Consider the following 16,448-nt stretch of genomic DNA (forward strand, 5'->3'; position numbering starts at 1 on the left):
ACCAAAACCTAACATCATAATCTTACTAGAAAATCTACGTATTTATCCCTAACAATACAGCTGTACATATACCAACATACAAATAAACAGAAAAAGAATACAGCTTAGAACACAATAACTGAAGCTCTATACTGTTACAATAAACCCATATACAAATTTCAGACACTAATGGACTACGTCACTAAACTGTCTAGATATGTCTGTATACCATACAGACTTAAACTTAACATCAAGAACTTGCATTAACACCAAACCGGTATCAGGGTACAGACCATAATTATAAACTTTAAAAAGAATCAATCATGCATATATAAAGTATTACATAACGTCTGACCCATGACAAAGGCTCAATACAATAGAAAGGCATATATATTTATATATATACACACACTCACCCACACCCACATCCACACACACACACACCCACACGTACACACAAAAATTTTCACAAACTCACATTAATCAGATGCACTGTATGCACAATGCAAAACAGTATATAAGTATATCTCATCGTGCAAAAACCCAGCACGTAACATACATACAAACTAAAATACACTTCATGTCGCAAAGAACTTATTTCTCAAGAATCATGTTATACAAGACTGATACACATCATAATTATACATAAAAAAATCTACTATATTATATCTACATTCTGAAAAGTGTTATATCTAACATAACGAGACCTTGAGCTCTACATCCACACTTGGCTACCATAAAGTCTCAATGAAAACCAGGAAACCATTCCAAACCCACATTCACAACACTCTCACGACCCCCCCCCCAGGGAGGCGAGCCCGCTGTTACCCCCTGACTCCCTCCAACCTATGAAAACCCCTTCACTCACTCATTTTCAATCACAGATTTACGAGAATCCCTAACGTTAGCATTCTATACCCCTCTGAGAAAGCCTGATCCCACCTCCTCCCATACAAATCTCTGTTACGACACAACGTACGATAGAACGTTACCGCAAGAACCTTCCTTCGCTCTTCACTATCCCCTCTCCCCCTCATCACCCACGACATATATATATATAATCTACCATGATATAATCTAAAGCTCTTATGACACCCTCGTCTAACCCACCCATATCTAGACTTAGAGCACGCAAAACCGACACCCCACGGCCCCCCACCCTCTGTACCAACCTACTTAACCAGCACCTAACCTCCTCTAGCCCTTCACAAAAGTAAACTACATGGAACACTGTCTCATCCCCTCCACAGATACCACACCCCCCACCCTCTACAACCTGTCTGTTTCGTAATATCTCACCAGACGGAAGGATCCCATGCAGAAAACGAAACATCACCTCACGCGCACGAGGGTTTAACTTCATTTTACTAAATCTAAACCAAATACTCTTCCACGCATACATGGGGAACAAACCCTCAACTGGGACAACGCACCTACCTACAAGTAACCTACACAAAACCCTTATACGAACCTTTCTCAGTTCCCTAACCAACATCACAACCCTCAAAACTATTTCACATTCCCTCAACTCCATTCCTCGATACCACATACCCAGCCTGTAGTGTATCCTTCCCAAACACCCCGCGTTCACACCCTCACGCAACACTTCCCATTTAATAAACACACATTTAGCCCTCCGTCTCAAATCTAACAACCCCAACCCACCCTGACTTACAGGTAACATTACAACTTCCCTCCGTAACCAATCACAACGTGAACCCCACAAAAATTTGTACACCCGTCTTAGTATCCCCGCAATCGCTGTCCCTGTAATTGGGAACACAGCTGCAACATGCCAATCCTTACTATACAATAAAATGTTCACGACTATCACTCGCTGTATCAGAGTTAGGTGCTGGGGTCTCAGAACACCTAGACGCCCCACGATCCTTTCCAATAACCTATCCGAGTTTTCCTCCCGCGCCGCAACCATGTCATCCCTATAAATAATACCACAAATCTTTAAAGACACCGCCCATTCTTTAACAACATTACATCTCCCCCCCACATCCCCCACCCAAGAACCCAACCCCATGCACCTTGACTTCGCACTATTTACCTGCATACCCTTGGCACTTCCAAATAATTGCACCACCTCGTCCAACACTCCCATTGACATCCCTTCACGAATGAGAACAGTGGTGTCGTCAACATATCCAATTAACCCTGGCCAGGCCCTCCCACCCCCCACACTTCCCTCACATGGCTTACATAAGCTACGGTCAACCATTCTATAAAAGGGGTCCTGGAAACACGCAAACAATATTTGGGACATGGGGCATCCCTGTCTAAGGCCTCTTCCCATTGCAATTTCCCTCCCCATACACCCATTAATCTGTATCCTCATTTTCGCCCCCTTGTACAACGTATTTACCCACTCGACTATTTCCTCCCCAAAACCCTGTCTCCTAAGTATAACCTGCAAAGCTCCCCTTTCCACTATCATATGCTCCCTGCCAATCTAGAGCCAACAAAGCCACCCCTCCACCCCCACCCTTAGCTTCCACAAAACTTCTCAGTATCCCATGTCCTTCAATCATCGACCTTCCCGGCAACCCAAACTGAGATTTTGACACCACCCTCTCCACAACACATTTGAACCTATTACCTAAAATTTTTGCAAACACCTTATAGTCTGCACACATCAGTGATATGGCTCGGTACTCCCGAAGGGTGGGCTGCCCCTTGACCTTCGGGACCAACACTACAACTGCTGTTTCCTGCTTCTCCCCCAACTTACCCTTCTCCTTCATACTATTAAATAACCTAACTATAAATTCCTTTATCAACGCCCAATGTTGTAAATAAAATTCTACCGGGAGACCGTCAATACCGGGAGCTTTCCCCTTCCTCATTCCCCTTAATGCATTCTCTATTTCCTCTGCCGTAATAGTCCCACCTAAAGCCTTTCGATCACTATTTCCTAAATTACACGTCACATACGTACACACCTTGCCCAACGCCCCGTCACCCCCCCCCCCCACTGTTCCAGTACTTCTCGTACCAAGCCTCCGCATACGCACACATCCCCTTCGTGGTTCGTATCTCCTGCCCTACTCTATAATTCCCAACCATCTCCATTACCTCTAAACATGGGATAGCTGTCACCGCCTGCCTTTGCTTTTGATGCCACAAAACACACGCTGACGGCTTGTCGCCCCAAAGCACTTCCTCCACCCCTGCCTGCATCCTTACAGCTTGAAACCTTTCATTTTGCAACACCCTCAACCTTCCCTTTATTTCAGCTATTTCATCCATAGGAAAATTATTCCCACCCACCCCCCTCCCATAGCATCCTCTTAACCTATCCTCTAAATAGTTAGCCAGTCCATATTTTAAATTATTAATACGTTTTCCCTCTCTCACATTAAACTTTCTAATCCTTTCCTTTGCGACACTATCCCACCATGTCACAATGTCATCCACTCCCTGTTCTTCCACACTAAGCTCCCTCCATAGGACTGAAAACCCCTCCAACCCCTCCTCATCACCTAACACACTTATATTTAATTTCCAATAACTTCTATATATGTCCGCGAGCGTCCCCCACCCAACCTCCACCACCACTGCCCTATGATCTGACATTGTAGCCTCAACAGTACTGAAAGATTTCACATCCACTCCCTGAGAAAGGTACACTCTATCTAGTCTCGCAGCATATCCACTCTCAACAAACGTATATTCAGTCTCCCACACCGCCCCCCCAAAGGCATCACGTAACCTAACATCCCTTAATAATAAATCCCTAAGAGCCACAGACATATATCCAGCCCCTCTTGGGTCCACATCAGCCACCCTGATTACACTATTCCAGTCCCCACCAACTATCGCCACCTCTGGCAGTGCACTTAAGAAAAACACAAGATCCTCACATACAAAATCATTCTTTACCTTTATGTTATTTTCTGCCGGCGCATACACACTCACAAAAGACACACGCTTACCCATCCACCACCCATCCACACGCAACACCCTCCCTCCCCCTCCTCCCTCGCTTCTCTGCAAAACAAACGGGCTCGTCTCCCTTATTAAAATTCCGACACCACCTTTTAGACGGGGAGATGGCAGGATAACTACTCGAAATCCTGCCACCTCCAACACCCTACCCTCTTTGAAATTGTGCTCCTGCAGGAACACAACATCCACTCTAGATTTATTCAGAAAATTACGAAACCAATCTCTCTTCATACCGCTACATAACCCATTAACATTTACAGACATACACCTAAAGCCTATTAAAGTTTCCACCCCTGCTTCCTCTCATCACTCTTTACAACTCCAGAGCTTGAATTTACGTTCGACACCTTCAGAGTGCTCTCTTTCCCTCCCCCCTTCTTCCGGTGCCTCCTATCATGGCTACCACCACCTACACCACTACCTTCACACTTCACCTCAGTCTGTTTCCCAGGCCTTTGTGCAGGCGTGAGGACGTCATCAGAATCTGATGTAGCCGCCCTCTTTCTCGTGACAGTCATGTTACACATGTCTTGGTCAGATGTTACCTCTCGATGAACCTCCACCTCCACCTGAGAATGGTTTAATGATTCAATGGACGACTCCAAACCACCATCGCGTCCCAAATTATCATGTCTCAGACTTTCTGGAAGCGACGATTCTCCTATGACACCACGCTCAGATGTAACGTCCCTCTCTGGTGGTGACAACGTCTTCAACACCTCCACCAATTCCTCCTCAATCTCAAGAACCTTCTCTTGTACTTGCTGCTCCTCCTTATCCACAGGAGACGACACCTGATCAGGCAGTTGGGGGCGGGACTCCAACTCACCGCCAGTCCTGTGTGCCCGATCCACTATCTCGCTCCACAAAACACCACGCCCTCCATCCGATGTTTGTTCCTCACCTGCCACCTTTGAAGCAGGGGCTGCGACGTCCACCACAGGTCCAGGCACATGTCTTCGCTTGTCACAGGTCGCCGCTATGTGATCATACTCACCACATAGATGGCACGTACGTCGTTGTCCTGGGTACATTACCATTACCTGCGTCCTGAAATCTTGTAGATACACATAGGATGGTATTGGGTGCCTCAAAGTCATTTTGAGGTTGAAAGAACCCTTTGGAAAACCAGCATAGGCTCCTGCCGCCCACGTACCATGTTGAGCATAATGCACCGTTCCATACTTCTCAAAAACTTTCCTTATATCCGCCTCGTCCGCCTCAAAGGGAACGTTGCGTAACTTGATCCACGTATAATACCGTGAAACATCTATCATTCTTACAGTGACAGCTGGTGTGACGTTAAGACTCACGTCCTGAAACCTGGTGACTAACGATTCATAAACCGTTGCTGATAGCAGTTTGACGAAAATTCGTTGTCCTCCGTTCAATGCTACACCATACAAGTCACTATCTTGTACGCCATATGTCTCCCGTATGATCTTTGGCAATAAGACTTGTGCAGAACTGGGCGTTATCGTTCCTTTAAGTAGCTCAATGCCTATAGTATTTATCCTTCGTCTCAGACTAACCGCCATCTTGACAATCACAGTGCACCTAAGTTGTTAGCCGAGGTGTGACAGCACCACTTCACACCACTGCAGCCAGGTAACTGAGAAGGGCGCTCGCCTACAAACAGCAGAGGGGTGCAGAGCACTACCGCACTCTACCGTGGTCAGGCAGCGAATGCCCTAAAATATATTTGGTTGGATTAGGCTAAATTAAATTGCACAGGAACCTTTAGCGTGTTACTGCCCGCACTACCATCTAGCGGGCTGAGGCTAAACTTCATGTTCCAGAGGTCTGATTTGCTTTAATTTCTACTCTTGGTAGTATTAATCTTACCTGATGTGGGATGAAGTTATGAAAATCACTTCACCTCCACTCCTCTCCTGATCAGGTAAGATGGTCTACCAAGAGTATTTCTGTTTATTCTTATTTTTCTGGTTACCAGTAATGACACTGAAGTATAATACCACCCTTTGTCTTTCTTCAGTCTTATACTTACCTAAATCTTATGTAACCAGTGATTTTTCTTGATTCTCAGCTCTGCTGCTCGCCTGATCAAACAGGGTAGATGCTAGTAACTGGAGCAAGATCCCTGTCTACTGGACGAAGTAGGACGTAACGACTACTCCTCTTTCAAAACCTTCAGTTGTGGTGCTGCAACCAAGTGGTGACAGGAGTTTCCAGAACGTCGGATGAACCCCACCACCCAGGATAACCTACACTATTTCTTCAAACATCAGAAGACCATCCTGGGCATTATATACTCCTGCCCTAACATCATACTGGAGCCACAACGACCAATTTTTATTTTTATTTAATTTTAATTAAAAGCCTTGTAAAACAATCTTCATTATTATTCCTCGAGTCATTCTTTTATTTTTCCATTCTTTTTGTTCAGGCGGAAGGCGTTCCCCTGACACTAAGGTTCTTTTGGTATAAAACACAATTTTTAATTTTTACATTAACATAAATGAATAAAGTATATCTTTAACCGTATAAGAGGAATTTTTAGAAAGCACTTAATTTTAAATTAGTTGTTACTAATTGACCAATTTTACCTATTCGGCTCGAGATATATATGTGTGTAATATATATATATATATATATATATATATATATATATATATATATATATATATATATATATATATATATATATATATATATATATATATATATATATATATATATATATATATATATATATATATATATATATATATATATATATATATATATTGCAAATATCGGCAACCAAGCGATACAGGATGAAAAGAAACCACGGCAAGAGTAGTATGATAGCTCTTGGCCTTTCGTGCTGCAATCAACACATCATCAGAAGCTTACAAAATTGCAGAAAAGAGGAGAATGTCCATGTAAGTACGTTCCCAAAAGACCGCCTTCACTTTAGTGAGTGACATGTCTTGCAGTGCCCTTATGAGGATTTCAGTGTCCTTTGTGTTGCTTCCTGTACCTTCTGAGGTTTTCATAATCTTTTATGTGGCTTTCAGTGCTCATTTTTTACGAGAGCTGCGAGGAGGACACATGAGAAACAACCAGACCTGAAAAGTAACAAGGAGACGTAAGAAGCAACTAGGGAAACGATTTCTAGTGCTATTGATGTGTCTTCTCGTTCTTGACGTTCTAATGCCCTTGCCGTGATTTTCCGAGCCCTTGATGTAACATAGTGTCCTTGATGTGAATTGCAGTGCCTTTGACGGAACTTCAGGTACACTTTTGGTGACATCCAGTATCCATTATGTGACTTCCGGTGCTCTTGATGTGGATCCCATTGATTTGTTTACCTAACCGTTTTGCAGTTTTGATGAATCCATCATGTTAGAAGATATGTATGACTACGAAAGAAATTACTTGGCAATGTTTTATAAAAACCTGTATCTCAAATCAACTAAACACTATATTACACATGTACTAGCTACTGAGCTATGAAGTCTGCTATTAAATAGTTTCCATGGTGACTAAGCCGTGTTTTTCACAGCACTCCTCCGGGAATCGAACCTAGCAGCGGCAGGCATGAATAACCAGAGAAGGAAGCTGCAGAAGACCGAAGAGGCTAATACAAACATAATAATTTTGTAGCTCCTGGTGACGTCGCGGATATACCCTGCGTGAAAGACCAAAAAAGCCTTATTTTAATAGGTGGTTAATTACACACCATGATTTACCAAAATGTTGAAAAAGTGATTATGTGCTTCATAAATCAAAACAAAGCAATGATACTCAGAAAAGAACTGAGATTGGATAATGCCTCTTAATTCTGTGTAAGAAACTGAAAAAATATTGACTTACCAGCTATAGGGCCGATTGTGATGAATCCTCCACCAATGCACAACATAGTGGCACCGAACATTTGCATTAAGTTGTTGAGGCCCATGTAGTGAACAATAACCAAGTTGAAAATACTCATGAAGGCGCCCACACCGCAGCCACACACGCCCATCACCACCATCACCCACACAATGTCCCGCACAAAAACGAAGGCTAAGAGAATAAGTTTATATTTAAATTGATTATTAGTATGACATTGGTATGTAGTTTTTTTAAACATTTTCTTAAATTGTATTCTGAAGATGCACCAAAACCGTAGGGGCCATGCAGCACTTATGAAATAGGAGATTATCAGTTTTGATGCAAGACTCCCTTCACCGGCACTGAGACGCCCTAGGAAAGGATTTTTCCTTAAAAGTTTCAACAACAATTGGCAAAATTAAATATTTGGTGCTGTGTTGCATATAATAATAACCTAATAATAAAAACTCTACCAGGGTAAGTTAGTGTATAAAGACCTCGGCTCAAAACCAAAATGTCCCGCGTTTATTTCTAGTACCATTTATAAAGTATTATTTTACTTCAATATCAACTCAATTTACTACTAGTGGGGACACTAAATATGTTGATCTTGCCAAGTCTTTTTGCACTCTAGAAAAACAATGTGACTTATCCCATGAAACATTCAACATTTGCAAAGGCGTGGTATACGGAGCTTTGCTCAGACCTGTGCAACCGAATTGTCCTCATAGATTTAAGTCATGTCATGAATTAAAGAAAGATCCTAGACTTCACCTTACGAAAGCAGACAGAGTAAATGCGATAGTAATTATTGATAAGGTAGATTATAGCGGAAAAAAATGAATATTTTATTAGAAGACAGTGATATTTACGTACCCCTTAAGAAAAACCCATTGGACCAGGTTAATAGTAAGTTTAATAAACAGTTTAGAAACCTACAGAGAAATTATTTAAACAGTTATCGGCGAGGTTTACGACACTCCCTTACAGGTCCGGTTATTCATCGAGACCTGTTATTGGCTCAGTGGGATCGGCATCAAATGCCTTGTTAAAATGTTGGTAAAAATATTAACTCCTTTGCTTGGAAACTTTTCTGAATCTCACATAAAAAACAATGTTCGTTTAATTGCCAGATTACAAAATATCAACATATCTAATAATTTTACACAAGTAAGTTTTGATGTCACTGCGTTGTTCACGAGACTCCCTGTCCCCGAATTGCTATCATATTTGGAAGAAGAATTGAATTAGATGAGCTCTCCTTGCCTTTTCAAAGAAGTACCATTACTGATTAAGTTATGTGTAGTTGACAAAGTGTGGGATTGAAGGAGAAATACTATGCTAAAAGGCCGGGAATGACTGTGGGTAATACATTGTCTCCCTTGTTGAGCAATCTGTATAATTAATTTCTCGAGGCCAGGCTAAAGGATTAAGATATATGGAAGACATTTTGTATCTCTGGATAAAATGAAACGGCCCTGGATACATTTGGTCCCGTAGGTTAAATTCACTGTGGAGAAAACGGTGGACTCTAAACTTCCATTCTTATATGTACTGATACACCTGGTTGATACAAAGTTTAAGTTTGCAGTATATGGGAAGGCCACCAATGTGTGCTCATACATTCACTACTATTCCACCCATGTTACTGAGAGGTTAGTGTACAGCCCGAGGTTCGTAGATGAAAAAATTAAATGGCAACGCACTTCTTGCCGAATAGGGTAAGCAAAAAATTTTTTATGCATTAATTTCGCCAAAATAATTTTCAACTTACCGAAAAAAAAATATATTTCATTGTATTTGTTTATTTTTAAATTACTGTAAACTTATAAAACATATTTAGCTGTGTTAGGCTAAATTAAATTGCTCTTGTTATAATAAGGTTAGGCAAGTTTCCTAATGTACTTATGGTACAAAATCATTAATTTTTATATTAACATAAATAGAATATATATATATAATATATATATATATATATATATATATATATATATATATATATATATATATATATATATATATATATATATATATATATATATATATATATATATATATATATATATATATATATATATATGCAAAACAACCACTCTGAAAGAATAGAGAAATTCCAAGCGCTTTCGTGACTACTCACATTATCAAGGAACTATGAAAGTGAAGCATCCAAGGAAGCTATATAAGGGGTCCGGCTAGCACCTCACTATCAGATCCCACAACGATTAAACACGTGACACGCGGCGAGCCAACTTGGATAGGTCCTTTGCACAACTCACCCCCAAGCTATTCTACCCAAAAAATTTAAAAATTATTTGTCCAGTGTATTATTAAATTCTTCCCAAATTCTATTAATTATAAATGGATCTAATTTATATAAACCAAAGGAAATATTCATATTATTGTCAAAACTGCTTTTTATGAAACAAGATTCAATTATATTCCTGTCGACCATGGACTTGCTTGATACTACTTTCTCAACTTTTTGAAAATCAATTGGATGGTTAAAATCTCTTACATGAATAAATAGAGCATTGGAATCTTGTCCAGTTCTAATGCTATATTTATGTTGTTTTAATCTTAGTTCGAGATTTTTACCAGTTTGACCGTAATAAACTTTATCGCAAATTTTACAAGGAATCTTATAGACACATCCATCAGCATTTTGGGGGGAATTCTTTATCAAAAGTTTTTTTACTGTATCAAGATTTTTGAATACAACTTTAATATTAAAAGTCTTAAGAAGAGAAGGCATATCAACCAAGTTTTCATGGTAAGGGAGAACCAACATATTTTTAGTTGAATAAGGGTGGTTGCCCCTTTTTGGATTATAAAAAGTGTTTCTAGCAACTTTAAAAGATTTATCAATTACATTTCTTGGGTATTTTAAATCATTACCTATTTCATAAATTTTGGATATTTCCTCATCTATGAACTCAGGACTACAAATTCGTAAAGCTCTCAAAAACATTGATGAGAAAACAGACAGTTTGACTCTATCTTGATGCGAGGAATAATAGTGGACATAGGAACAGTTATTTGTAGGTTTTCTGTAAATTTTAAATTTGAATTCATTATTACCCTTAATAATTAAAACATCTAGAAAAGGCAATGAGTTATTTTCTTCAAACTCAACAGTAAAGTTTATAGAATGGGCTAAGCTATTTAATTTTCCAAGAAAATGGTGTATATCTACATTTTTGGGCATAAGACACAAAATATCATCAACATATCTGAACATTTAGCTCTATTAGGGAGGATTGTGTTAAGCAACCTTGTTTCAAAAAATTCCATGTATAGGTTACTAAGAACAGGTGAAAGAGGATTTCCCATTGCCATACCAAACTTCTGAGTGTAAAACTTATCATTAAATACAAATTTTGCATCAACAATGCAAAGTTTAATAAGTTTAATGATAGTAGGAACTGGCAATGGTAAATCATAGTTAAACGAGGTCTTCAGATAAGAAACTTAATAAATCATCAACAGGAACTTTCGTAAACAAGGAAGTAACATCAAAACTAACCATGTTAAAATCATTTAAGTCAGTCAAGGAGCTTAATTTATCAACCAAGTCTATGTTGTTTTTAACATTAAAGTTAGAAATTTTGCCAACAATAGGGCTCAAAGTATCAACAAGCCATTTGGATAAATTATATGAAACTGATCCTAGGAGCTAATAATTAGTCTGACTGGATTCCCTGGTTTGTGTGTTTTTATTAGTCCATACATGTAAGGTAAAGATGGATTAGTGGAAGTAAATTGTTTGACTAATTCATCTTTGCCTTTCAGTAGAAGTTTTATTGTTTTATTGAAATTGCTGTTAACGGTTTCTAGGGGATTTTTCCTAAGTTTAGAATAGGTTTCAGTATCATCTAAGAGATTATTCATTTTTTCTTGGTAATCATTTTCTTTCATAATTACTATTGCATTTATTTTGTCTGCTTTAGTAAGGCGCAAATTTTTATTGTTATTAAGTGTATCATAAGACTTAAAGAATCTTTGAGGGCAATTGGGAATGTTTAGTTTTAACATAGAGCTATATACCATTCCTTTACTAATATTAATTTCATCAGAGGATAAATCAAAAATTTTTTCAAAGTTACAAAAGGATTTTGCAATTTCAACATTATTAAGTTTTTTTGAAGTTGCAAAACTTAGGCCAAAACCTAGAGCAGCAGTTGTATGTTTGTCTAAAATTTCATCTGATAAGTTAATTACAAAATTGTTATTAGCATGCTTTGTCCAATCACTATTTTCAATTAAAATGTCTAATTTTCTTTGTAGTTTGTTCTTGAGTTCATTACAAATTCTTCTGAGTTTATTATTCATCAATATTTTTGAGAGCTTTAAGAATTTGTAGTCCTGAGTTCATAGATGAGGAAATATCCAAAATTTTGAAATAGGTAATGATTTAAAATAACCAAGAAATGTAACTGATAAATCTTTTAAAGTTGCTAGAAACACTTTTTATAATCCAAAAAGGGGCAACCACCCTTATTCAACAAAAAATATGTTGGTTCTCCCTTACCATGAAAACTTGGTTGATATGCCTTCTCTTCTTAAGACTTTTAATATTAAAGTTGTGTTCAAAAATCTTGATACAGTAAAAAAACTTTTGATAAAGAATTCCCCCCAAAATGCTGATGGATGTGTCTATAAGATTCCTTGTAAAATTTGCGATAAAGTTTATTACGGTCAAACTGGTAAAAATCTCGAACTAAGATTAAAACAACATATATATAGCATTGGAACTGGACAAGATTCCAATGCTCTATTTATTCATGTAAGAGATTTTAACCATCCAATTGATTTTCAAAAAGTTGAGAAAGTAGTATCAAGCAAGTCCATGGTCGACAGGAATATAATTGAATCTTGTTTCATAAAAAGCAGTTTTGACAATAATATGAATATTTCCTTTGGTTTATATAAATTAGATCCATTTATAATTAATAGAATTTGGGAAGAATTTAATAATACACTGGACAAATAATTTTTAAATTTTCTTGGGTAGAATAGCTTGGGGGTGAGTTGTGCAAAGGACCTATCCAAGTTGGCTCGCCGCGCGTCACGTGTTTAACCGTTGTGGGATCTGATAGTGAGGTGCTGGCCAGACCCCTTATATAGCTTCCTTGGATGCTTCACTTTCATAGTTCCTTGATAATGTGAGTAGTCACGAAAGCGCTTGGAATTTCTCTATTCTTTCAGAGTGGTTGTTTTGCATATTTTGAAATCACCTGTTTACTGTGATCTTATTGCATTAATGGATACCACACGACTCTTCAGAATGTTCTCGATAAGCTTTCCTAATCATATATCTTTTGTTTCACAGTTTTCTTCTGCACTGATCAAGTCCCACAAGTTAAAAATTCGACTTAATTTTTTAAAAAATTGTTTAAATGAACAAGTTCTGCCCAAGTCTCTTTTACCCAATAGACTCCTTGACATGAGAGATCGTCCTTTTGATGATTTTATGAGAATTATTCTTCAGAAACATATTGAAATAACTAAAATACAGGAGAAGGAAGCATTCAAAATATTGAGAAACAAAAAATACTCTTTTAATCAGGCCATTCCATCAGAATGGAAACACAGTATGTTGGATCATTGCTATAATAAACTCAGAAGAATTTGTAATGAACTCAAGAGCAAACTACAAAGAAAATTAGACATTTTAATTGAAAATAGTGATTGGACAAAGCATGCTAATAACAATTTTGTAATTAACTTATCAGATGAAATTTTAGACAAACATACAACTGCTGCTCTAGGTTTTGGCCTAAGTTTTGCAACTTCAAAAAAACTTAATAATGTTGAAATTGCAAAAGCCTTTTGTAACTTTGAAAAATTTTCTGATTTATCCTCTGATGAAATTAATATTAGTAAAGGAATGGTATATAGCTCTATGTTAAAACCAAACATTCCCAATTGCCCTCAAAGATTCTTTAAGTCTTATGATACACTTAATAACAATAAAAATTTGCGCCTTACTAAAGCAGACAAAATAAATGCAATAGTAATTATGAAAGAAAATGATTACCAAGAAAAAATGAATAATCTCTTAGATGATACTGAAACCTATTCTAAACTTAGGAAAAATCCCCTAGAAACCGTTAACAGCAATTTCAATAAAACAATAAAACTTCTACTGAAAGGCAAAGATGAATTAGTCAAACAATTTACTTCCACTAATCCATCTTTACCTTACATGTATGGACTAATAAAAACACACAAACCAGGGAATCCAGTCAGACCAATTATTAGCTCCATAGGGTCAGTTTCATATAAATTATCCAAATGGCTTGTTGATATTTTGAGCCCTATTGTTGGCAAAATTTCTAACTTTAATGTTAAAAACAACATAGACTTGGTTGATAAATTAAGCTCCTTGACTGACTTAAATGATTTTAACATGGTTAGTTTTGATGTTACTTCCTTGTTTACGAAAGTTCCTGTTGATGATTTATTAAGTTTCTTATCTGAAGAACTCGTTAACTATGATTTACCATTGCCAGTTCCTACTATCATTAAACTTATTAAACTTTGCATTGTTGATGCAAAATTTGTATTTAATGATAAGTTTTACACTCAGAAGTTTGGTATGGCAATGGGAAATCCTCTTTCACCTGTTCTTAGTAACCTATACATGGAATTTTTTGAAACAAGGTTGCTTAACACAATCCTCCCTAATAGAGCTAAATGGTTCAGATATGTTGATGATATTTTGTGTCTTATGCCCAAAAATGTAGATATACACCATTTTCTTGGAAAATTAAATAGCTTAGCCCATTCTATAAACTTTACTGTTGAGTTTGAAGAAAATAACTCATTGCCTTTTCTAGATGTTTTAATTATTAAGGGTAATAATGAATTCAAATTTAAAATTTACAGAAAACCTACAAATAACTGTTCCTATGTCCACTATTATTCCTCGCATCAAGATAGAGTCAAACTGTCTGTTTTCTCATCAATGTTTTTGAGAGCTTTACGAATTTGTAGTCCTGAGTTCATAGATGAGGAAATATCCAAAATTTATGAAATAGGTAATGATTTAAAATACCCAAGAAATGTAATTGATAAATCTTTTAAAGTTGCTAGAAACACTTTTTATAATCCAAAAAGGGGCAACCAGCCTTATTCAACTAAAAATATGTTGGTTCTCCCTTACCATGAAAACTTGGTTGATATGCCTTCTCTTCTTAAGACTTTTAATATTAAAGTTGTATTCAAAAATCTTGATACAGTAAAAAAACTTTTGATAAAGAATTCCCCCCAAAATGCTGATGGATGTGTCTATAAGATTCCTTGTAAAATTTGCGATAAAGTTTATTACGGTCAAACTGGTAAAAATCTCGAACTAAGATTAAAACAACATAAATATAGCATTAGAACTGGACAAGATTCCAATGCTCTATTTATTCATGTAAGAGATTTTAACCATCCAATTGATTTTCAAAAAGTTGAGAAAGTAGTATCAAGCAAGTCCATGGTCGACAGGAATATAATTGAATCTTGTTTCATAAAAAGCAGTTTTGACAATAATATGAATATTTCCTTTGGTTTATATAAATTAGATCCATTTATAATTAATAGAATTTGGGAAGAATTTAATAATACACTGGACAAATAATTTTTAAATTTTCTTGGGTAGAATAGCTTGGGGGTGAGTTGTGCAAAGGACCTATCCAAGTTGGCTCGCCGCGCGTCACGTGTTTAACCGTTGTGGGATCTGATAGTGAGGTGCTGGCCGGACCCCTTATATAGCTTCCTTGGATGCTTCACTTTCATAGTTCCTTGATAATGTGAGTAGTCACGAAAGCGCTTGGAATTTCTCTATTCTTTCAGAGTGGTTGTTTTGCATATTTTGAAATCACCTGTTAACTGTGATCTTATTGCATATATATATATATATATATATATATATATATATATATATATATATATATATATATATATATATATATATATATATATATATATATATATATATATATATATATATATATATATATATATATATATATATATATATATATATATATATATTATTATATATATATTATATATTATTATTATTTTTTATTATCACACTGGCCGATTCCCACCAAGGCAGGGTGGCCCGAAAAAGAAAAACTTTCACCATCATTCACTCCATCACTGTCTTGCCAGAAGGGTGCTTTACACTACAGTTTTTAAACTGCAACATTAACACCCCTCCTTCAGAGTGCAGGCACTGTACTTCCCATCTCCAGGACTCAAGTCCGGCCTGCCGGTTTCCCTGAATCCCTTCATAAATGTTACTTTGCTCACACTCCAACAGCACGTCAAGTATTAAAAACCATTTGTCTCCATTCACTCCTATCAAACACGCTCACGCATGCCTGCTGGAAGTCCAAGCCCCTCGCACACAAAACCTCCTTTACCCCCTCCCTCCAACCTTTCCTAGGCCGACCCCTACCCCGCCTTCCTTCCACTACAGACTGATACACTCTTGAAGTCATTCTGTTTCGCTCCATTCTCTCTACATGTCCGAACCACCTCAACAACCCTTCCTCAGCCCTCTGGACAACAGTTTTGGTAATCCCGCACCTCCTCCTAACTTCCAAACTACGAATTCTCTGCATTATATTCACACCACACATTGCCCTCAGACATGACATCTCCACTGCCTCCAGCCTTCTCCTCGCTGCAACATT

The 16,448-nt window shown here is 37.4% G+C and overlaps 1 protein-coding gene across 1 annotated transcript in view; it reads right to left on the minus strand.

Annotated features, from left to right (window-relative positions):
• Positions 1 to 7,424: 7,424 nt before the first annotated feature.
• Positions 7,425 to 16,448, minus strand: part of LOC138851340 (monocarboxylate transporter 12-B-like) — a 36,857-nt gene continuing 27,833 nt past the window's right edge. The window contains exons 3-4 of the mRNA XM_070080381.1: positions 7,756 to 7,947; positions 7,425 to 7,570 (exon numbers count right to left, since the gene is read on the minus strand). Coding sequence (XP_069936482.1) covers positions 7,425 to 7,570; positions 7,756 to 7,947 — 338 coding nt within the window. The remainder of the gene's footprint in view (positions 7,571 to 7,755; positions 7,948 to 16,448) is intronic.

This window comes from Cherax quadricarinatus, unplaced genomic scaffold, assembly GCF_038502225.1.
Source record: "Cherax quadricarinatus isolate ZL_2023a unplaced genomic scaffold, ASM3850222v1 Contig373, whole genome shotgun sequence".
NCBI classification, from domain to species: domain Eukaryota; kingdom Metazoa; phylum Arthropoda; class Malacostraca; order Decapoda; family Parastacidae; genus Cherax; species Cherax quadricarinatus.